General features: G+C 40.5%; 1 protein-coding gene and 1 long non-coding RNA gene across 2 annotated transcripts; one reads left to right on the top strand and one right to left on the bottom strand.

Annotated features, from left to right (window-relative positions):
• Positions 1-293: 293 nt before the first annotated feature.
• On the bottom strand, positions 294-4,914 carry LOC105353875 (uncharacterized). Its single transcript, XR_002873143.2, has 3 exons — positions 3,153-4,914; positions 2,888-3,011; positions 294-2,778 (listed from the first exon to the last, which is right to left on the bottom strand). It is a non-coding gene; the product is annotated as an uncharacterized LOC105353875 (long non-coding RNA).
• A 593-nt stretch (positions 4,915-5,507) lies between these two features.
• On the top strand, positions 5,508-9,088 carry bloc1s2 (biogenesis of lysosomal organelles complex-1, subunit 2). The gene is made up of 5 exons (XM_004067616.5): positions 5,508-6,022; positions 6,152-6,268; positions 6,674-6,793; positions 8,019-8,123; positions 8,483-9,088. Exons 1-5 carry the CDS (start codon positions 5,848-5,850, stop codon positions 8,512-8,514), a joined length of 549 nt encoding a protein of 182 aa, XP_004067664.1. The 5' UTR covers positions 5,508-5,847; the 3' UTR covers positions 8,515-9,088.
• The last annotated feature ends 6,666 nt before the right edge of the window (positions 9,089-15,754 follow it).

Raw genomic sequence — 15,754 nt, forward strand, 5'->3', positions numbered from 1 at the left:
GGTAGGGGTGTGGACTTCCAACCAACTCACTCCTAATTGGCGAGAGTGATTGCCATGGAAAAAATGACTTGAGACTGACTTGGACCACTAACTACTTACAGGAGTCATCTAGCCCAAACATGACAGCATCCAGGTCACGGAAAATGGCGACTAAATTGACTTCATTTGGTTGAACCATTTTCTATGGATCATACTCAGTCCAGTTCTCATTTATAGTTGATGCATGTGTGGCAACACGAGCAATTCAGGCACACTAATAAAATGTGGACTCAAACTAAGCGGAGACGGGGTTCCAAATTGAAGAGAGATTTATTATAAATATGTTAAAAGACAGAATAAATAAAACACACGATGAAACCACAAGGGGCCTCGAGCCCACCTGCAAACAACAAAAACAAAACACCCTACTCACATGCATATACAAATTGTGACAAAAGAAAACTAAGTGAACTTCCACTAGAGTACCAGTCACTGTTGCAGGTAGCCTCCAAGTCCCAGGAGCGCCTGCGCAGGGTCATGATCGGCCACAAGGGAGGGGGAGAGGAGACGCCGCTGTTCAGGGACTGTTTGGGGTCTGTCCTTGTCCACCTCCGGAAACAAGCTGGGACGCCGAGAAAGGCGGCGGCGGTGACAACGACAACGGCCCCCTCCCACAGCCAGACTTCTCCCGTCGGACACAGAGGTGGGGAAGTGGACCCAGTCAGCAGTCCAAGGGGACCAGGTTCTCTCCGCCTCCTGGCAATATGCCTCCAGGCGCTGCATGTCACATACTACTGGATAAAGGAAGTCGTCTGGTTGTTCTTCATCTCCCTCACGGCAAAATGCTCCAAAATGTAGCATGTTCCTCATTGCTGGGTACACGTCGGGCTGGTCCATAATGTTACGAACGTGGGTTGTGGAAGAACCCAGGTGCAGAGAGGAGGAGGAGGCAGGAGGTTCCAGGCAACAGGATATTTAATAAAGTCAACAAAACTACAAACGAAAAACCACTGCTGAAGCAGGCTGACCAAAACTCAAACTTGAAACACTCAAAACAGGGGAATAACATGATATGGACCAGCACAGGAGGAAGGGAATGACAAGACTTAAATAGAAACAGGACTGACGGGACTCAGGTGAACACAATCAGGACAGATGGGGACCAAAGTAAAACTCGAAACCAAAGTACAAAACAGGAACTTTTCTAAATAAAACAGAAAGTGAACTGAAAACAAGCCAGAACAAAAAGAGAATCAAAACACAAAGGCAAGAACCTGAAACCGTAACACATTTAGAGTTACAACCTCAAATCGGGGATTGGAACTAAGCGAATCTGCTGCCACGAATCACGAACTCTACAACTCTCCTCGGACGTCTGACACATTCCTTGTGAGAAATTTGTGTCAAAGCTGATCTGTGTCCGATAATAAAACAGAGTGGGGGCTAGAGGAGGGGGGAGTCAACCAATCAGAGTGCAGCACTCAGACGACTGGGTGAAGTTTGAAAGATCTTCACAGATTCAGACTTCCTGTTTCAATAACTCTTCTGATAAACGTTCACGTGTCAGCAAGTATCTCAATATTTTTTGTATTAACACAGTGAGTGAACTACAAATGCGTTTAAAAAGAAAAAAGATTGAATTTTTCCTGCCTTTTAATAAGAATTAAAGTAAAAATATCTCAATATCTCTGAAGAAACTGAAGCTACTATCACTAAACTTTTTATATTGAAAAAATAATGACCCTACTGTCCAATTACAACAAAAATTATATCAGACCATTACTTTGTCAGCTTTAATATCTTTAGAGCTATTGAGCATTTCTGACCAAATATGATATATATTTAAATAAATAAAAAAATCTTTAAAATAAACAAAGTGAATTTACAACATAATTATTGTTCTAGCAGGATAATAGGGTCTAGATTAGTCAGTACACAAGGTTTGGTCACAATAGTTTCAGCATCGTTAGACCTATTGAGCACCTTTACTGTGATTCATATCTCTATTAAAATTTGAAAAAATGTATAAAATAAAATAAAGATGACATTTCTTACAAATTATTTTTTGTAGCATGAAAATGCTGACGAGTCATCATAGCAGCTCATATAAATGTAGACATTTATTCATTTTTGAGAGATTATTGATTTCTACAGAATAGTGTTTTCAGTAGGGGTGTTAGGGAAAATCGTTTAGGCGATATATTGCGATAGTTCCTTTGGCGATATTTGTAAAAGGCTGTCAAGACTATATTCATTTATTTTTGAGCGTCCATCCACGTCTGACTCCTGTTTTCCACTTAAACATCCGACCACTGGTAGGCAGCAGAGAACCACTAGACTGGGAATCTGCCTGAGAATTTTATTGAACTCTGAAGCACATGAGTCTTAGACCTGACATACTTTAAACACAATATTTTCTATTTCCTGTTACAGTACACAATATTTTGCTCTGAGAACAAAGAAACAAACTGTTTAACAGTTCTTCTTAATAACTTAGTGTCGTGTTAGAGAACAATGCCAACAGCAGCTGAACTGGACTTATCATCAACTGACAAGTACGGTCTCAAAAACACCCAAGTCCTGGAACATTTTGCATTCCAAAGTCCATATTTTCCTTAAACACACTATACGTATCTACTAGTGGTAGCTTTAGTATATTTGCACAAGTGTTTGCTACTGGAAATGGTGATTCACTTATGATCTGGATTCGTGGAGTTGGCATCATTCGTGCTGGTGGAAGTGCAGCCAGACCGATAGCAAACATCAGCAACTCCTCCAGGGACACAGCCGGTAATTTCTCTGAAAGAAGAAAGTCAGTGCTGTTAATGTTTGCATTAATGAAAATCTTTCACCCTTTATTCAAGTAGCTTAATCAGTTTGGGAGACTAGAAAGCTAGTCAATTCAAACCCTCAGAATCAGATAGAACATCTGCCCAGAATCCAAGTGTTTTGCCCTCCTTCTGCTGCCCGTTATTTCCTGGTGGGCTGAGATCTGGAGTGAACATGTTCCCCATGTCTGAAACAGTCAGAGCCTTGGAAGAAAATTGGATTTCAAATTTACTACTTAGCTTTAAAACTTGTATTAGCTTTGAACCTAACATACAGTAGTTTCTGGCAATTAATGGCAAATAATTTACTGTTGAATGGAACTATGGTTTCTGTCAATAATGTACCATCTGAGATAGTCCTCCAAAGCGTGCTTCTCACAAGTCCTCACAACCCGGAGCATCCAGGTGCTGTTTAGCAAAATTATCTTTTTGGAAAGATTCGTCTGATTCTGTGTCCAGGACCTATAAGAAAAATAAATGGTTTATCCTAGGAAAAACAAACAAAATAACATCAATTAGCCATAAAAAAAATAAAGATATAGGGAAAAAATCAATCAATAATTAACAGCATTTCATCAAAACATCAAAACAAAGCTCTTCCCCAAAACAATATTTTATCGAAGCATTCCGTTTAATTTCAAACCAACAATTACAACCATCATTTTTTAGAAAAAAAATATTACGTTTACATTTGTATGGATTATATTTGTGCCAGATCTTTGAATCCACTTGTGGATTAAAAGTGGCCGGGATAGGCTCCAGCAGCCCCGTGACCCCGAAAGGAACAAAACGGAATAGAAAATGAATGAATGAATGAATCTTTTAATCCTTAAAAAGTACCAGGATTTCGACTTTTTGGGACCAGCAGGTACTTCCTGTTTGAACCGCGGTCGAGTGAGCCGACATCTGCGGAAGTGCGGTCTCGCTAGCCGTCACTGACTTTTGCATGCGGGTTTACATCATAGTTTACGGTACACACCTCCAGCGAGCTGAAAAGACGGTATAAAGCACTAATATCACCTATGTCACAGTTACCCATTATCAATTAACATGTACTGTGCTCTGAAATCAAAGAGAGCTATTGTAAGCCCTATATTGTTATTTGATCTACAAATGTATTCATTTGGATTGCACGTCTGTTCATTCCATAATAAACTACCAGAAATAATGTGTTTGTCTGAAATATAATCAAACAGACAGATTCTAAAAGTGAGCTTTAACACTGACAAGAGTGTTTTGTGGGTTGTTGAGCATGTCATGGAATGGAATCAAACAGAAATGAAGAAACTCCACGTAAAAAGGGAACATCTGGTCCTGTCAACTCTTTCTAAAGTTGCTTCATTTAAGGTGAGGCAAAACTTTCACTGGATTAATGTTGGTAATGTTGTTCACGATCATCTCAGCAAGTTTGAGGAAAAGTGACTAGGGAAAATGAGAGAAATTGACATTATAGTCCAATTCAGCCTCCCTCATTTATAGTTAGAGTGTACGTGAACCATCCAAAATACCACTTTATCAAAAGGTGACGCAAAACGTTCACTGGATTATTGTTGGTAATGATGTTCATGATCATCAACAGCAAGTTTAAAGAAGATTGACTGGAGAAAAATAGAGATATTAAAGTTATAGTAGACCTGAGCATTCTGCCTTTATAGTTAAAGTATAAAATGTGAACCATCCAAAATACCACTTTTTTCAAAGGTGACGCAAAACTTTCTCTGGATTATTGTTGGTAATGATGTTCACTAACATCACAGCAAGTTTGAAGAAGATTGACTGTGGAAAAGTAGACAAATTAAAGTTATAGTACACCCAAGCATCCTGCATTTATAGTCATAGTATAACATGTGAACCATCCAAAATACCACTTTTTTCAAAAGATGATGTAAAACTTTCACTGGATTATTGTTGGTAATGATGTTCATGATAATCACAGCAAGTTTGAAGAAAATTGACTGGAGAAAATTAGAGAAATTCACATTATAGACCAATTCAGGCCTCCTCATTCATAACATGTTTATTAACCTCCATTTTAGGTATTACATGGTAAGAGTATTTTTTGCAGTCAATTTTCATCAAACTTGCTGTGATGATCATGAACATCATTACCAACAATAATCCATTGAAAGTTTTTCGACACCTTTTGATAAAGTGGCATTTTGAATGGTTCACATATTAAACTCTATCCATGAATGAAGGAGGCTGAATTAGACTATAATGTCAATATCACTAATAATCTCCAGTCAAATTGCTCCAAACTTGCTGAGATGATCATGAACAAAATTACCAACAATAATCCAGTGAAAGTTTTGCCTCACCTTAAATGAAGCAACTTTAGAAAGAGTTGACAGGACCAGATGTTCCCTTTTTACGTGGAGTTTCTTCATTTCTGTTTGATTCCATTCCATGACATGCTCAACAACCCACAAAACACTCTTGTCAGTGTTAAAGCTCACTTTTAGAATCTGTCTGTTTGATTATATTTCAGACAAACACATTATTTCTGGTAGTTTATCATGGAGTGAACAGATGTGCAATCCAAATGAATACATTTGTTCATCAAATAACAATATAGGGCTTGCAATAGCTCTCTTTGATTTCAGAGCACAGTCCATGTTATTTGATAATATGTAACTGTGCCATGGGTGATATTAGCGCTTTATACCGTCTTTTCAGCTCGCTGGGGGTGTGTACCGTAAAGTATGAGGTAAACGCGCATGCAAAAAGTCAGTGACGGCTAGCGAGACCGCACTTCCGCAGATGTCGGCTCACTCGACCGCGGTCTGTTTGAGGGGTATTGCCAAGGACCCACACTGGATGAGGCCCATCACGAACCCTGGTTTCACACCCGCCACTCCTGCACTTCACTAACCGAGCCATCCCGCAGCTAAAACAACTAAATAAAGCTACTGTACGCAAACAGAATTCATTGTATGTTTCCCTCGTTGGGAGCGCTTTACATTGAAAGGGCGCGGGTGTTAGCGTCAGCAGGATGGCGGTCACGTGAAAACTCCTGTCACGTGACACGAGTAGGAACAAAATGGCCGCGACCGGAGACGAAGCTGCAGCAATGGACAGCATTTCCAGGGAACCAGCGAGCCTCCCGGCGGCACTGGACGCTGCCGGCAGCAGCAGCAGCAGCGGGACTCCGGCGGAACACCCAGAGGCCGAAGCGGAAAACCCGGTGATCGCTCCGAAGAAAACCGGCGTCAGCAGTACGTGACTTTCACGTCCATCAGCGTCCGTCTTATGTTTACTGTGCATCCACCGTGTTTTTTTACTTGAGTAATGTATGAAAGAAAGGAGCGGGAATGGGAGAGTGTAACAAATGGCGCTGACTTCAGGTGATGGTGGTGTGGAAACAGCAGAGGAGGCTGTGGAGCCCGCAGAGCCGGACATCAACGAGTTGTGCTCCGATATGTTTGAAAAGATGGCCATCTTCCTCCAGGGAGAGCTAACTGGTACTTTCACCAACATTTATACTCTTTTTACTTCTTACTAGGTGGACTGAGATAAATACTTCTCATTTTAAACGACCTCCAGTGAGCCTTTAGGTCACAAGAGCAACCGAAGTATACTGTCCACATGAAATGACTCCTTTTCTAGATTAGGATTTTGTTTTAGTATTTTACATGCTGTCTGGTTGTTTATAGAATGTTTTTGAGTTGTTGGTAAAAGTCATAAACCAGAAAACCAATGCAGTCAACATGTCTTTATGTGACATTCCTAATCAAACCGGAGTCCAGGTTAAACTTTCATTGAAAGGGGCCGAGTCTCCAGAAAAGAGTGTGTTTATGAGACATTTAAGGTCACAACCATTTTTTTTACTCTGTCTTCTCATCTTCTGACCGTACCTGTCTTTTCAGCCACCTGCGAAGATTACAGTTTGTTGGAGAATATGAATAAGCTTACAAGTCTGAAATACATGGAAATGAAGGACATTAGTATCAACATTAGCCGCAATCTGCAAGATCTCAACAACAAGTGTAAGTAGAAAGTGGAATAAGGAAAGCCTAAATTGTCATCGTGTTTTTCATGAAACATGGTAGATGGTGGACTGCAGTCACAATAACCTGTTTTCTGTCTTGCTTTAAGGCTAAGCAGGGCAGGGACTAAACCTACAATCCTCTGATTGTAGGTTTAGTCCCTTATACACTACTCACAATAAGTTAGGGATATTGTGGAAAAACTCACAATATACAGTGTTCGTTTGACTAAACAGATTTTGGATCTTACTTACTGGCGCCAAAACCAAAAAATCCTAAAAGAACAACTTTTTCAGTGTGGCATCAGTGTCAACATTGTGTGAGTCTGAAAAGCAGATTTTTACCATTAAGTCATTCAAGGTTCATTATTCAAACATCCATGAACTAACAACGCCGCTTAATGGATGAGAAAGCGCCACCTGGCCATAGCGCCGTCAGGTTGGTAGTACACAGTTAGATGTTGCAGGTGAACTTGGTGAGTCTCAAAGTGTCATCAGCAGACTTGCATCAAGACCCAGAACTAGTGGCAGAGTTTGAGACACGGGAGTGATAGACCGGAACCTAAGGATCTCTGACATCAGACATGGTTTAGCAAATGCCACACAGCTACAGGCCCCTTTACCAGATGTGAGGGGTACTAGAGTTTTCAGAAAAACCATGCTCGCACAACATGCTCATTCTTGACTGGTGACAGTCGTTGCCATAAAAATGTTGGCTCAGACCACATGGACCAATCATATCTGGCTCCAACATGGCGACATCTGTACCGCAGGAAAATGGCAACTGTATTGGCTTCATTTCACTGGAGCTGAAAGTAAGGTATTTTCTCTGGGTGACGTCCCACTCGCTCAGTCCCAGTTCTTTATATTCTTTCTATACAGTCAATGGGAGCACGAGACGTTGCTGTTGAGCTATCATTGCAGCAAATGGTGGAAATACCCGCTACTAATATGGTAAATTTCTGTGATGTGTGACTATCTTTATTATTGTCTTTATGTGTTGGGTAATAAATATAAAACTAAAGAAAATGGTGTTTATACTCATTTGTTATTAGCAAAAACAAAGAGAACATTTACGTTATTCATTAAAATTCAGACCAAATAGGAAAATGACAAGATCCCTAACTTATTGTGAGTAGTGGAGAAGGTCAACCGCTTCATGGCCATGTTCACATTGTGTCATACTTGAAAGTATTGTGAATAATTTCTGGTTGTTGATATTGTAGATGCAAGCCTGCAGCCTTACTTGGACCAAATAAATAAGATTGAGGAGCAAGTATCCTCGCTTGAGCAAGCTGCCTACAAACTGGATGCATACTCCAAGAAACTGGGTAGGTAGATAGATGATGTCCAGTTTAAAACAGAACTTTTCTTGCTGCATCAAAGTCATCAAGGGATGTTGACTTTTGAACAGGGTCATTTGGGAAGTTACTGTTGTCATTAAGAATTAAAAAGGGTAAAAATATTGTTTTACAGTAAATGGCTTCACCCAACCAGTAACTGTGAGTGGAAAGAAAGTTTTTGTGTTATCATTCATATTCTCTGAAAAATGACCATGAAATTATCATCTTTCTAGGGTAAACTTGTAAGTACAGCTGCCTATTGAAACCTGTATAGATAGATTGGCCTGGTGGCGTTTCTTTAAGTCTAAAGAAAAACCTGCAAAATTATTGCTTTTGTTTGTTTTCAGAGGCCAGATTCAAAAAGCTAGAGAAACGATGAGGAGGCAGACTGATGCTGAAGTTTTTGCGCCTTCTTTCCCGCTGGCCCTCCTCTGCTCACACACCTTGTGGAGCCAGGAGCTGTAGGGAGGAACTAAGACTAAAACAACAGTCAAAGCTACTTTCACACCTAGCAGTGGCCTTGAAGGGAGCTGCTCAATGCTCACAACCCCCACAGTATTGGACCTTCATCTGTATCCAGCATTAATATTTTGGACGTATGATGAGACATGCACTGTATCTACAACCCTTTGGAGGTATATTTATTGCATAATTCTTATTGCACCTGGAGTGATGGAGTCGAGGTGTGAAGACTAAAATGGGTTTTCAGTCTGAAACTTCTTTCAGGTATGGTTTATGAACCAAAGAAGGAGAACTGTTTGGAGCCCTCTACTCTTAAAACAGTCAGGTTTTAACCTTACAAGACTCTGATGGAAACTGGTGTTGCTGTATAGTTTTCAGTAACGGAAGGTGAAAAACACAGTAGAGAGGCCAGGCTTTTTATATCAATGTGTGTGTATCCTGTCTAGATATGGAGCACTGGAAAATTCAGAAATAAAAGCATTAAACATCAATATAATAGTTTTCTTCACCTTATTCTACATTTGACACCAGAGGGCGACCTTCCTCCAGGAAAGGTTCCTCAAGTGTTGCACAACCACTACTGGGTTCACAAAAATACAGCAGGGCCCAATTTGAGCTCACAGATGAAGACAAAAACATTAGAGTAGATATGGAAACAAGAACTGACTGAAAAACGTTACCAGAGGCTTGTATGTTGTTATCCACAGCCTTAATTTTTACTTTCTTCACTTAAACTCTGTGAACTGCTGCTGTTTTAGCTTTCTGTATGCAATGTCCTATTCAGATCTGTAACTGGAAGACCTAAACTACAACCGGTGCCTTTCCTCACTACAAATAAAGGCCCAGGGAAACTTATTATTGACATGGACTCACACATTGTTTACAGTTCTGTTTTCCCTGTGACACCCCCCCCCCCCCCCCCAAAAAAAAATAAAAATAAAAAAAATCAGTCCTGGCATAAACTCAAAATGTTCTGTAGAATAACTGAAGTGTTTCTACAAGGGAGTAGATGGAAACGTAGGATACTGAGTACACATCTTCTGTTGTGCTTTCTGGGACCAAGCGCAAACTTTACCATGCAGTGGTCATATAATGTGGCTGTGATGTATCATCCATGAGAGATTTTAAGATGGATAGAATATAAAGGAATTTGTAGAAGCTCCTGATGTACAATGAACCTAAACAGTTATAGTCTGTTCGCATTCATGCTTGTCAAGCAGATGATTTCAAACATCTCCCAAACCAAATGAGCCCCTATGAGTAAATATAAAACACTGAAACCATGAAATCCACTTCAGTTCATTTACAAAGTTCTAAATAATAACCAAGAACATTTAAAGGTGCTCTCCAGAGAGAAAATACGTTTGTCAAAACTCAGTAAATTCAAGTAGTCATAATGTCTACTTTAGGTCAGACTGTTATAAAACCTTATGCTAGGTTCACATTGGCCGTGTGTGGCACGTCCAAGAACACGCTGTACGCAGTTTCATAAACACATATTCAGCTGATGGTGTTCACACAGTGGACAAGCAAGGAGTTGATTCTGCGTCTGTTGTTTTTCTACTGTTTACTAGCGCTTGTCCACCAACTGCAGTTGGGTGAGGTCTTATGTGAATTGTCAAAGCTGTGGGATGCTGTTTGAAAAGTGACAGTCAATCATTAAGAACAATTTTTTTGGGTTACTCAGCCTGTTTTAGGAAAAAAAAGTTTCTTTTTTCCTTTTAATTCATGTATTTATAAAAGTTACATTTACTAACTAAATATTTAGATAGCAAGCTAAATATTTAATTAAAAGTTAAATATTAACCAGTTTTAGTTTTTACACTAAATATATAATTTAAAAATTAAATGTCGAAGGTTTGGACAGATTCTCGTAAGCCTGCTTTCAAGGGAAGGGGCGTGGCCTTCTAACATGCTCACTCCTGATTGAAGAGACTGGTTGCCATAGAAATGTAGACGGACCAATAATAGTTTACTGAGGACATCTGGTTCTAACACGGTGACGGACATTTCGAGGAAAAAAGGCGACGGAATTGACTTCATTTGGTTGAAAGCAAGGCATTTTCTGTGGATGACATCACACAAAGTTTGTCTAGTTTTACAATATACAGTCAGTGGCTTAAACAAAAGGCGATGCAGCCAGTGTGAACCTAGCTTGATGGGTTTCCTGCGCAGTGCACAGAAAAATGAAAAATCTGTATGATACTCCTGCACCTCATCTACTTTCCTCTTTCTCATCTTTGCATGTTGCATAGTGTTCTATTCAACTTGGAGCTCACAGCATGCCCATGGGAAAAAAATGTGTGAGAACACTTTGCCTTACAAGCTCCCCGGGTTCTCTAAGATCTAAAAATTTTGTGTGGACCACCCATATGCCCCACACAGGTTTCCCTGTTTTAAACCTGCAGACAGCCCGTATCCGCCTTTAAGGGAAATTGTGACTAACACTGTAAAAGGCAGAACTAAGTGATTTTTAGCCTTCAACTGTAATTTTCTTTTGAAAAACTGATTATCAAGGAGCTCCATGTGGTTTCATCTGGTAATCTGATGGACCAGTATGGGATTGGAGGTTGCCAGGACGACGGTACATCTGAGACTGCATTGTGCTGACTGTGAAATTTGGTGGAGGAGGAATTATGGTGTGGGGGTGTTCTTCAGGACTTGTACACATTCTTTCTAATTTAGTTTCTGTACATTACCACAGTGATTTTTTTTATTTTTTGTTATCAATTTAATTGTTTAACCATTTTAATGCTGGTCCTCGTATTCAATATTTTTCCAGTTTGTTTCTAAAATTTTATGATCAATAGTGTCAAAAGCCTTTTTAAGGTTGATGAACACTCCTACTGCGAACTCTTTGTTGTCAGTGCCATTTATAATTTCTTTTCGGTTAGTTGCGTAATCGCCATGGACGTTTCTGAAACCGTATTGGTCGTCGGATATTATTTTGTGTTTTTCTATAAAACACTTTTTCGAGTATTTTTTAGAATTGGCAGAGTAAAGACACTGGTCTGTAATTTGTTATTTGGTGTTTGTCCACTGATTTGTGTAGTGGAATTACTTTGGCTATTTCATTTTTTGTGGAAATGTTCCTGTTTGAAAGGATAACTTGCAAATATAGGTAATAAAACAACTCAGATGCCATTGAAGTGCAGACTTTCAGCTTTTATTCCATGGGTTGAACAAAAACATTGCATAAAAATGTGAAAAACTAAAGCATTTTTTAAACACAATCCCTTCATTTCATGGGCTCGTAAGTAATTGGATAAATGACTTCCATGCTATCGCATGGGCAGGTGTGGGCAATTCCCTTGTTATGTCATTATGAGTGAAGCAGAAAAAAGGCCTGGAGACAAACAGACTCAGAGACAGTTTTTACAATAGAGCAATAACCCTCATGAACACACACATGGTTTAGTTTCTCTGGGAGAAGGAGGAATGTATTAGAGGGCTGCATTGGGATTGGGTCCCGCCGGGTCCCGCGGGACCCAACGCAAATCTCGCGGGATTGGGCGGTTTGAATTGTACTGCGGGCGGGAGCGGGCGGCAAAAAAAAACTCTGCGGGATCAGTTTTGCCATGAATATCTCATGAATATATAATAGTGGTCTACGTTAGGCTGTGCGGCTGTTGGAGTCTTATGTACTGAAGCTCCGTGAAGGCACCAGGTAGAGACGCCCAATGGCCACTGTCATCTAACCTGTTGTTGGGGGTGTGCAGCGCCCCGCCCCGCCTCTTAGAAATTGTGTTCTTTAAAGCCTGATACCGCGGTCGCGTGTGGGCGGAGCTATCAGCTAAAGTTCTGGTCTGATCGCTACATGGAGCGATGTGTGCATCAATGCATGGTAGACACAGAGAATGTGGAGAGATCAGGTTTATTATTTTAAAGAGTTCTGCTTGATAATCATGTTTCCATGTTTGAGTTCATAGAATCATCCCAGAGAAAGTCTCTGCTTCAACTCCCGCAGTGAAAGCTGCGTCTCAATCTGACGCCGTGTTTCCATCTCTCTGACAGAGTTTGAAGCCAAAGCCCCTCCCCCGCCTCTATACCTGCTTTTCCTCTCTACCTGTCCACCTGTTCACATCTTCTGCAGCTTAGAGTTATTTTCCCCGCGCTCCCAGTGTGTTCTACACAGAGAGCGCAAAATACGGTCATAGCAGGTTAACACGTTAGTTGGAACGCTCTAGCGCAACAGAAGGATGAAAGAGCTGTCAATCTATCTGGCAACACTGCGCGGGATAAGGAAGAAGCAGAGGTTTCCTGACAGGGACATGATGTCAGTTGATGAAGCAGAAAAGAACCTCAAACGAGGTTCATCGTGTTCAGATCTGCGTGCCAATGCCCCACTGAGGCGCAAAACAGCAAAAACGGGAAAAGGCTGAAGCTAAAAAAAAAAAAAGTATTTTTCCGTCAGGAAAAAATTAATTCATAGATTTTCAGCTCTGTTGAACCATTACAATGTTTTTCTTCCTGCAAATGACTTTGACCTGCATCTATCCCAGCTGGTTCAGCGCGCTTCAGGCCGTCTGTCGTGGACAAACAATGTCGCGGACACACGCACACTTTTTTTACCGAACAGGATTTGTGAAAATATATTTAATGATTATGTTGCACATTACACAAAAGAGGAATGCATGAAAAGATGAGACTGGAGGAGGGACATGAATCTCTTTAATAATATCAATAAAAATACGTGTTTTTTCCTGCGGGACGGGAGACGATACAAAATCAATGCATCTCTATTACTGTGCGGGACTAAATTCTATGAGTTTTGCGGGTGCGGGCGGGAGTGGACATACATATTGCGGGTGCGGGCGGGAGTGTAACGCATACGTTGCGGGAGCGGGCGGGATTGGTCAGAAATTTGGCGGGTGCGGGCGGGAGCGGGATGAAGAAAATAGTCCCGCGCAGGGCTCTAGAATGTATATTCTGTATATACACTTGGTGTGCATGTGTATATTGGTATATATATATTTATATATAATTTTTTTAGATACTTTTTGTATGAAAGATAATTGTAAGCTGTTTTATAATTATGTTGTTTTCTTCTTTCTCCTTGCACCAATGTGGGACAGTTCGCAATTTTGCTGTACCAAGTGTGACTGTACAATGACAAATCTTTATCTTATCTTATCTTAAAAGTGTCTTTTCTGCAGCCGTAAAGAGTTAAAAAAATAAAAAATTGTTCTCATGGGAAAAACTGACCGCTCTAATTAGTGATGGTTTGCAAACTACTAGCTTGTTTTTCTTATTGTCAGGCATTCTTTTTCTAATCTGTTTGTCCCACAGAAAGTTCCCCCATTGGTGTTCTGTTTCAGGTCCCCCAGCTGGGACTTGAACCATAATTTTATTATTTTAAATAATTTTAAACGATCAAATTTATTTGAAAACCCTTCCCTTTGAAAGAAAATGTGTGAAATCCCATCCCATTTAAAGTACAGTAGATGTGTGGATTTTCTATGGATCTTGTGTGGCAGTGACACTAACTGTAACTGCAAATGGCCCTTTCATAATAATGCTTTTCCAAAGCAAACCCACTCCAGTGAAAATTATGTTTTTGGTGTTTTTAACATGTTGTTATGATGGAAAACGAATATAAAATAATTTAAGATCAAAAATACATTTCTGAGTATTTTTTATTCAATGGCTCAGGTGGTTGAGAAGGTCGGCCAATGATCGAAGGATCGGCGGTTGGATCCCCGCTCCCCCCAGCCAACTGTCTTTGTGTCTTTGGGCAAGACACCTCACCCTCCCTGCCTCCAGTGTGGCTCCACTGGTGTGTGAATATGCGTGAATGTCCCGGTGATGGTCAGAGGGCCGTAGGCGCGAACTGGCAGCCACGCCTCTGTCATTCTGCCCCAAGGCAGCTGTGGCTACATCAGTAGCTACCATCACCAAGAATGAATGAATAATTGGAAGAACTTTGAGCATCAGGGAAAGCGCAGATAAATCCAGTCCATTATAAATCGTGATGAAACAGGAGCAGATGAAAAAATGTCATTTCTTAAAGCTCTCAGTTGTGATGTAGAAACTGAAATGGGCAGACCAAAGTATCCCTGCTCTGCTCCATTCTGATGCGTCCACTTTCAGACAAATGGATCCATGAACGTCTTTGTTTTCCTTGTCTGAGCTGGAAACTGGATCTAAACTGTACAACTGCATAGCTCCAATATTGCTTGGCATGTTTGTAGCCAATGTTAGCTTGGGGTTATTAGGGGCTGTAAGGTAGCGGGAGACAGTGTAAACAAAGGATGATGGGATATCAGTGGAGGCGTACTTCTGCAACAACAGTCCCACCCACAACTCAACTGTGAGTTTCCGATGAACCCCTGAGGCTCTGAAGAAACTTTGTCCTAGAAAACGACACAGGTTTTTTTTTAAGCTAAAGAAAGCAAACAATTAAAAGACCACTGGGAATGCTTTGACAACAGATCAAACCATGGCTGGAATCGGACTTTAGATGTCTAAATCATTGACTCGTTTATGAGAACTGGACTGAGCATGTCTGACGTCTTCATGGAAAATGACCTGCTACTGGTTTCAACAGAAATGAAGTAAATTCAGTCGCCATTTTTTGCGATAGACGTTGCTATGTTGGAATCCAACATTGTCAGTAAGCAGCGACTGGTCTGAGTTGGTCTGAGTAATTGTTTCTTTGACAACCATTCTCATCAATCAGGAGTTAGCCTGTTGGAAGCCCACATCCCTTCTACTGAAAACGGGCTTGAGAGAATCTGTCAATCAAACATTTTTGATTGGACATTGGATGTAGGGGCCAGTGGGCACCGCCTACTTTTATTGAGGCATCTAATTGGCCAGTTTATAGCTTCAATAACTTCCACTACAGTAAAAATATAAAAAGAAAGTAGGATCTGCAAGAACATAGAAGTCTATGTGATTTTGGCTTCTTGGAGCCAGCAGGTACTTCCTATTTGAAACGCCAGGGGGGAGGCATTGCTCAGTCCAGCTCTCTTATACAGTCAAAGGTTCAAACCCTTTAATCTGAATAGCTGTTTCTGAACCTCAAACAGAGATTTCTTAGATTAAGAGTATTTACTATAAAGTCATTTCTAACAGAAAAAGGGAGAGCCAGAAGTACATGTCAAATGAAAGGAAAAAAAGTAACTTAAGGAAAAATGATTTGGAGATTTGGGTAT

The sequence above is a fragment of the Oryzias latipes genome, chromosome 4, assembly GCF_053564925.1.
Source record: "Oryzias latipes strain Hd-rR chromosome 4, Olatipes_Hd-rR_3.1".
In the NCBI taxonomy this organism is placed as follows: Eukaryota; Metazoa; Chordata; class Actinopteri; order Beloniformes; family Adrianichthyidae; genus Oryzias; species Oryzias latipes.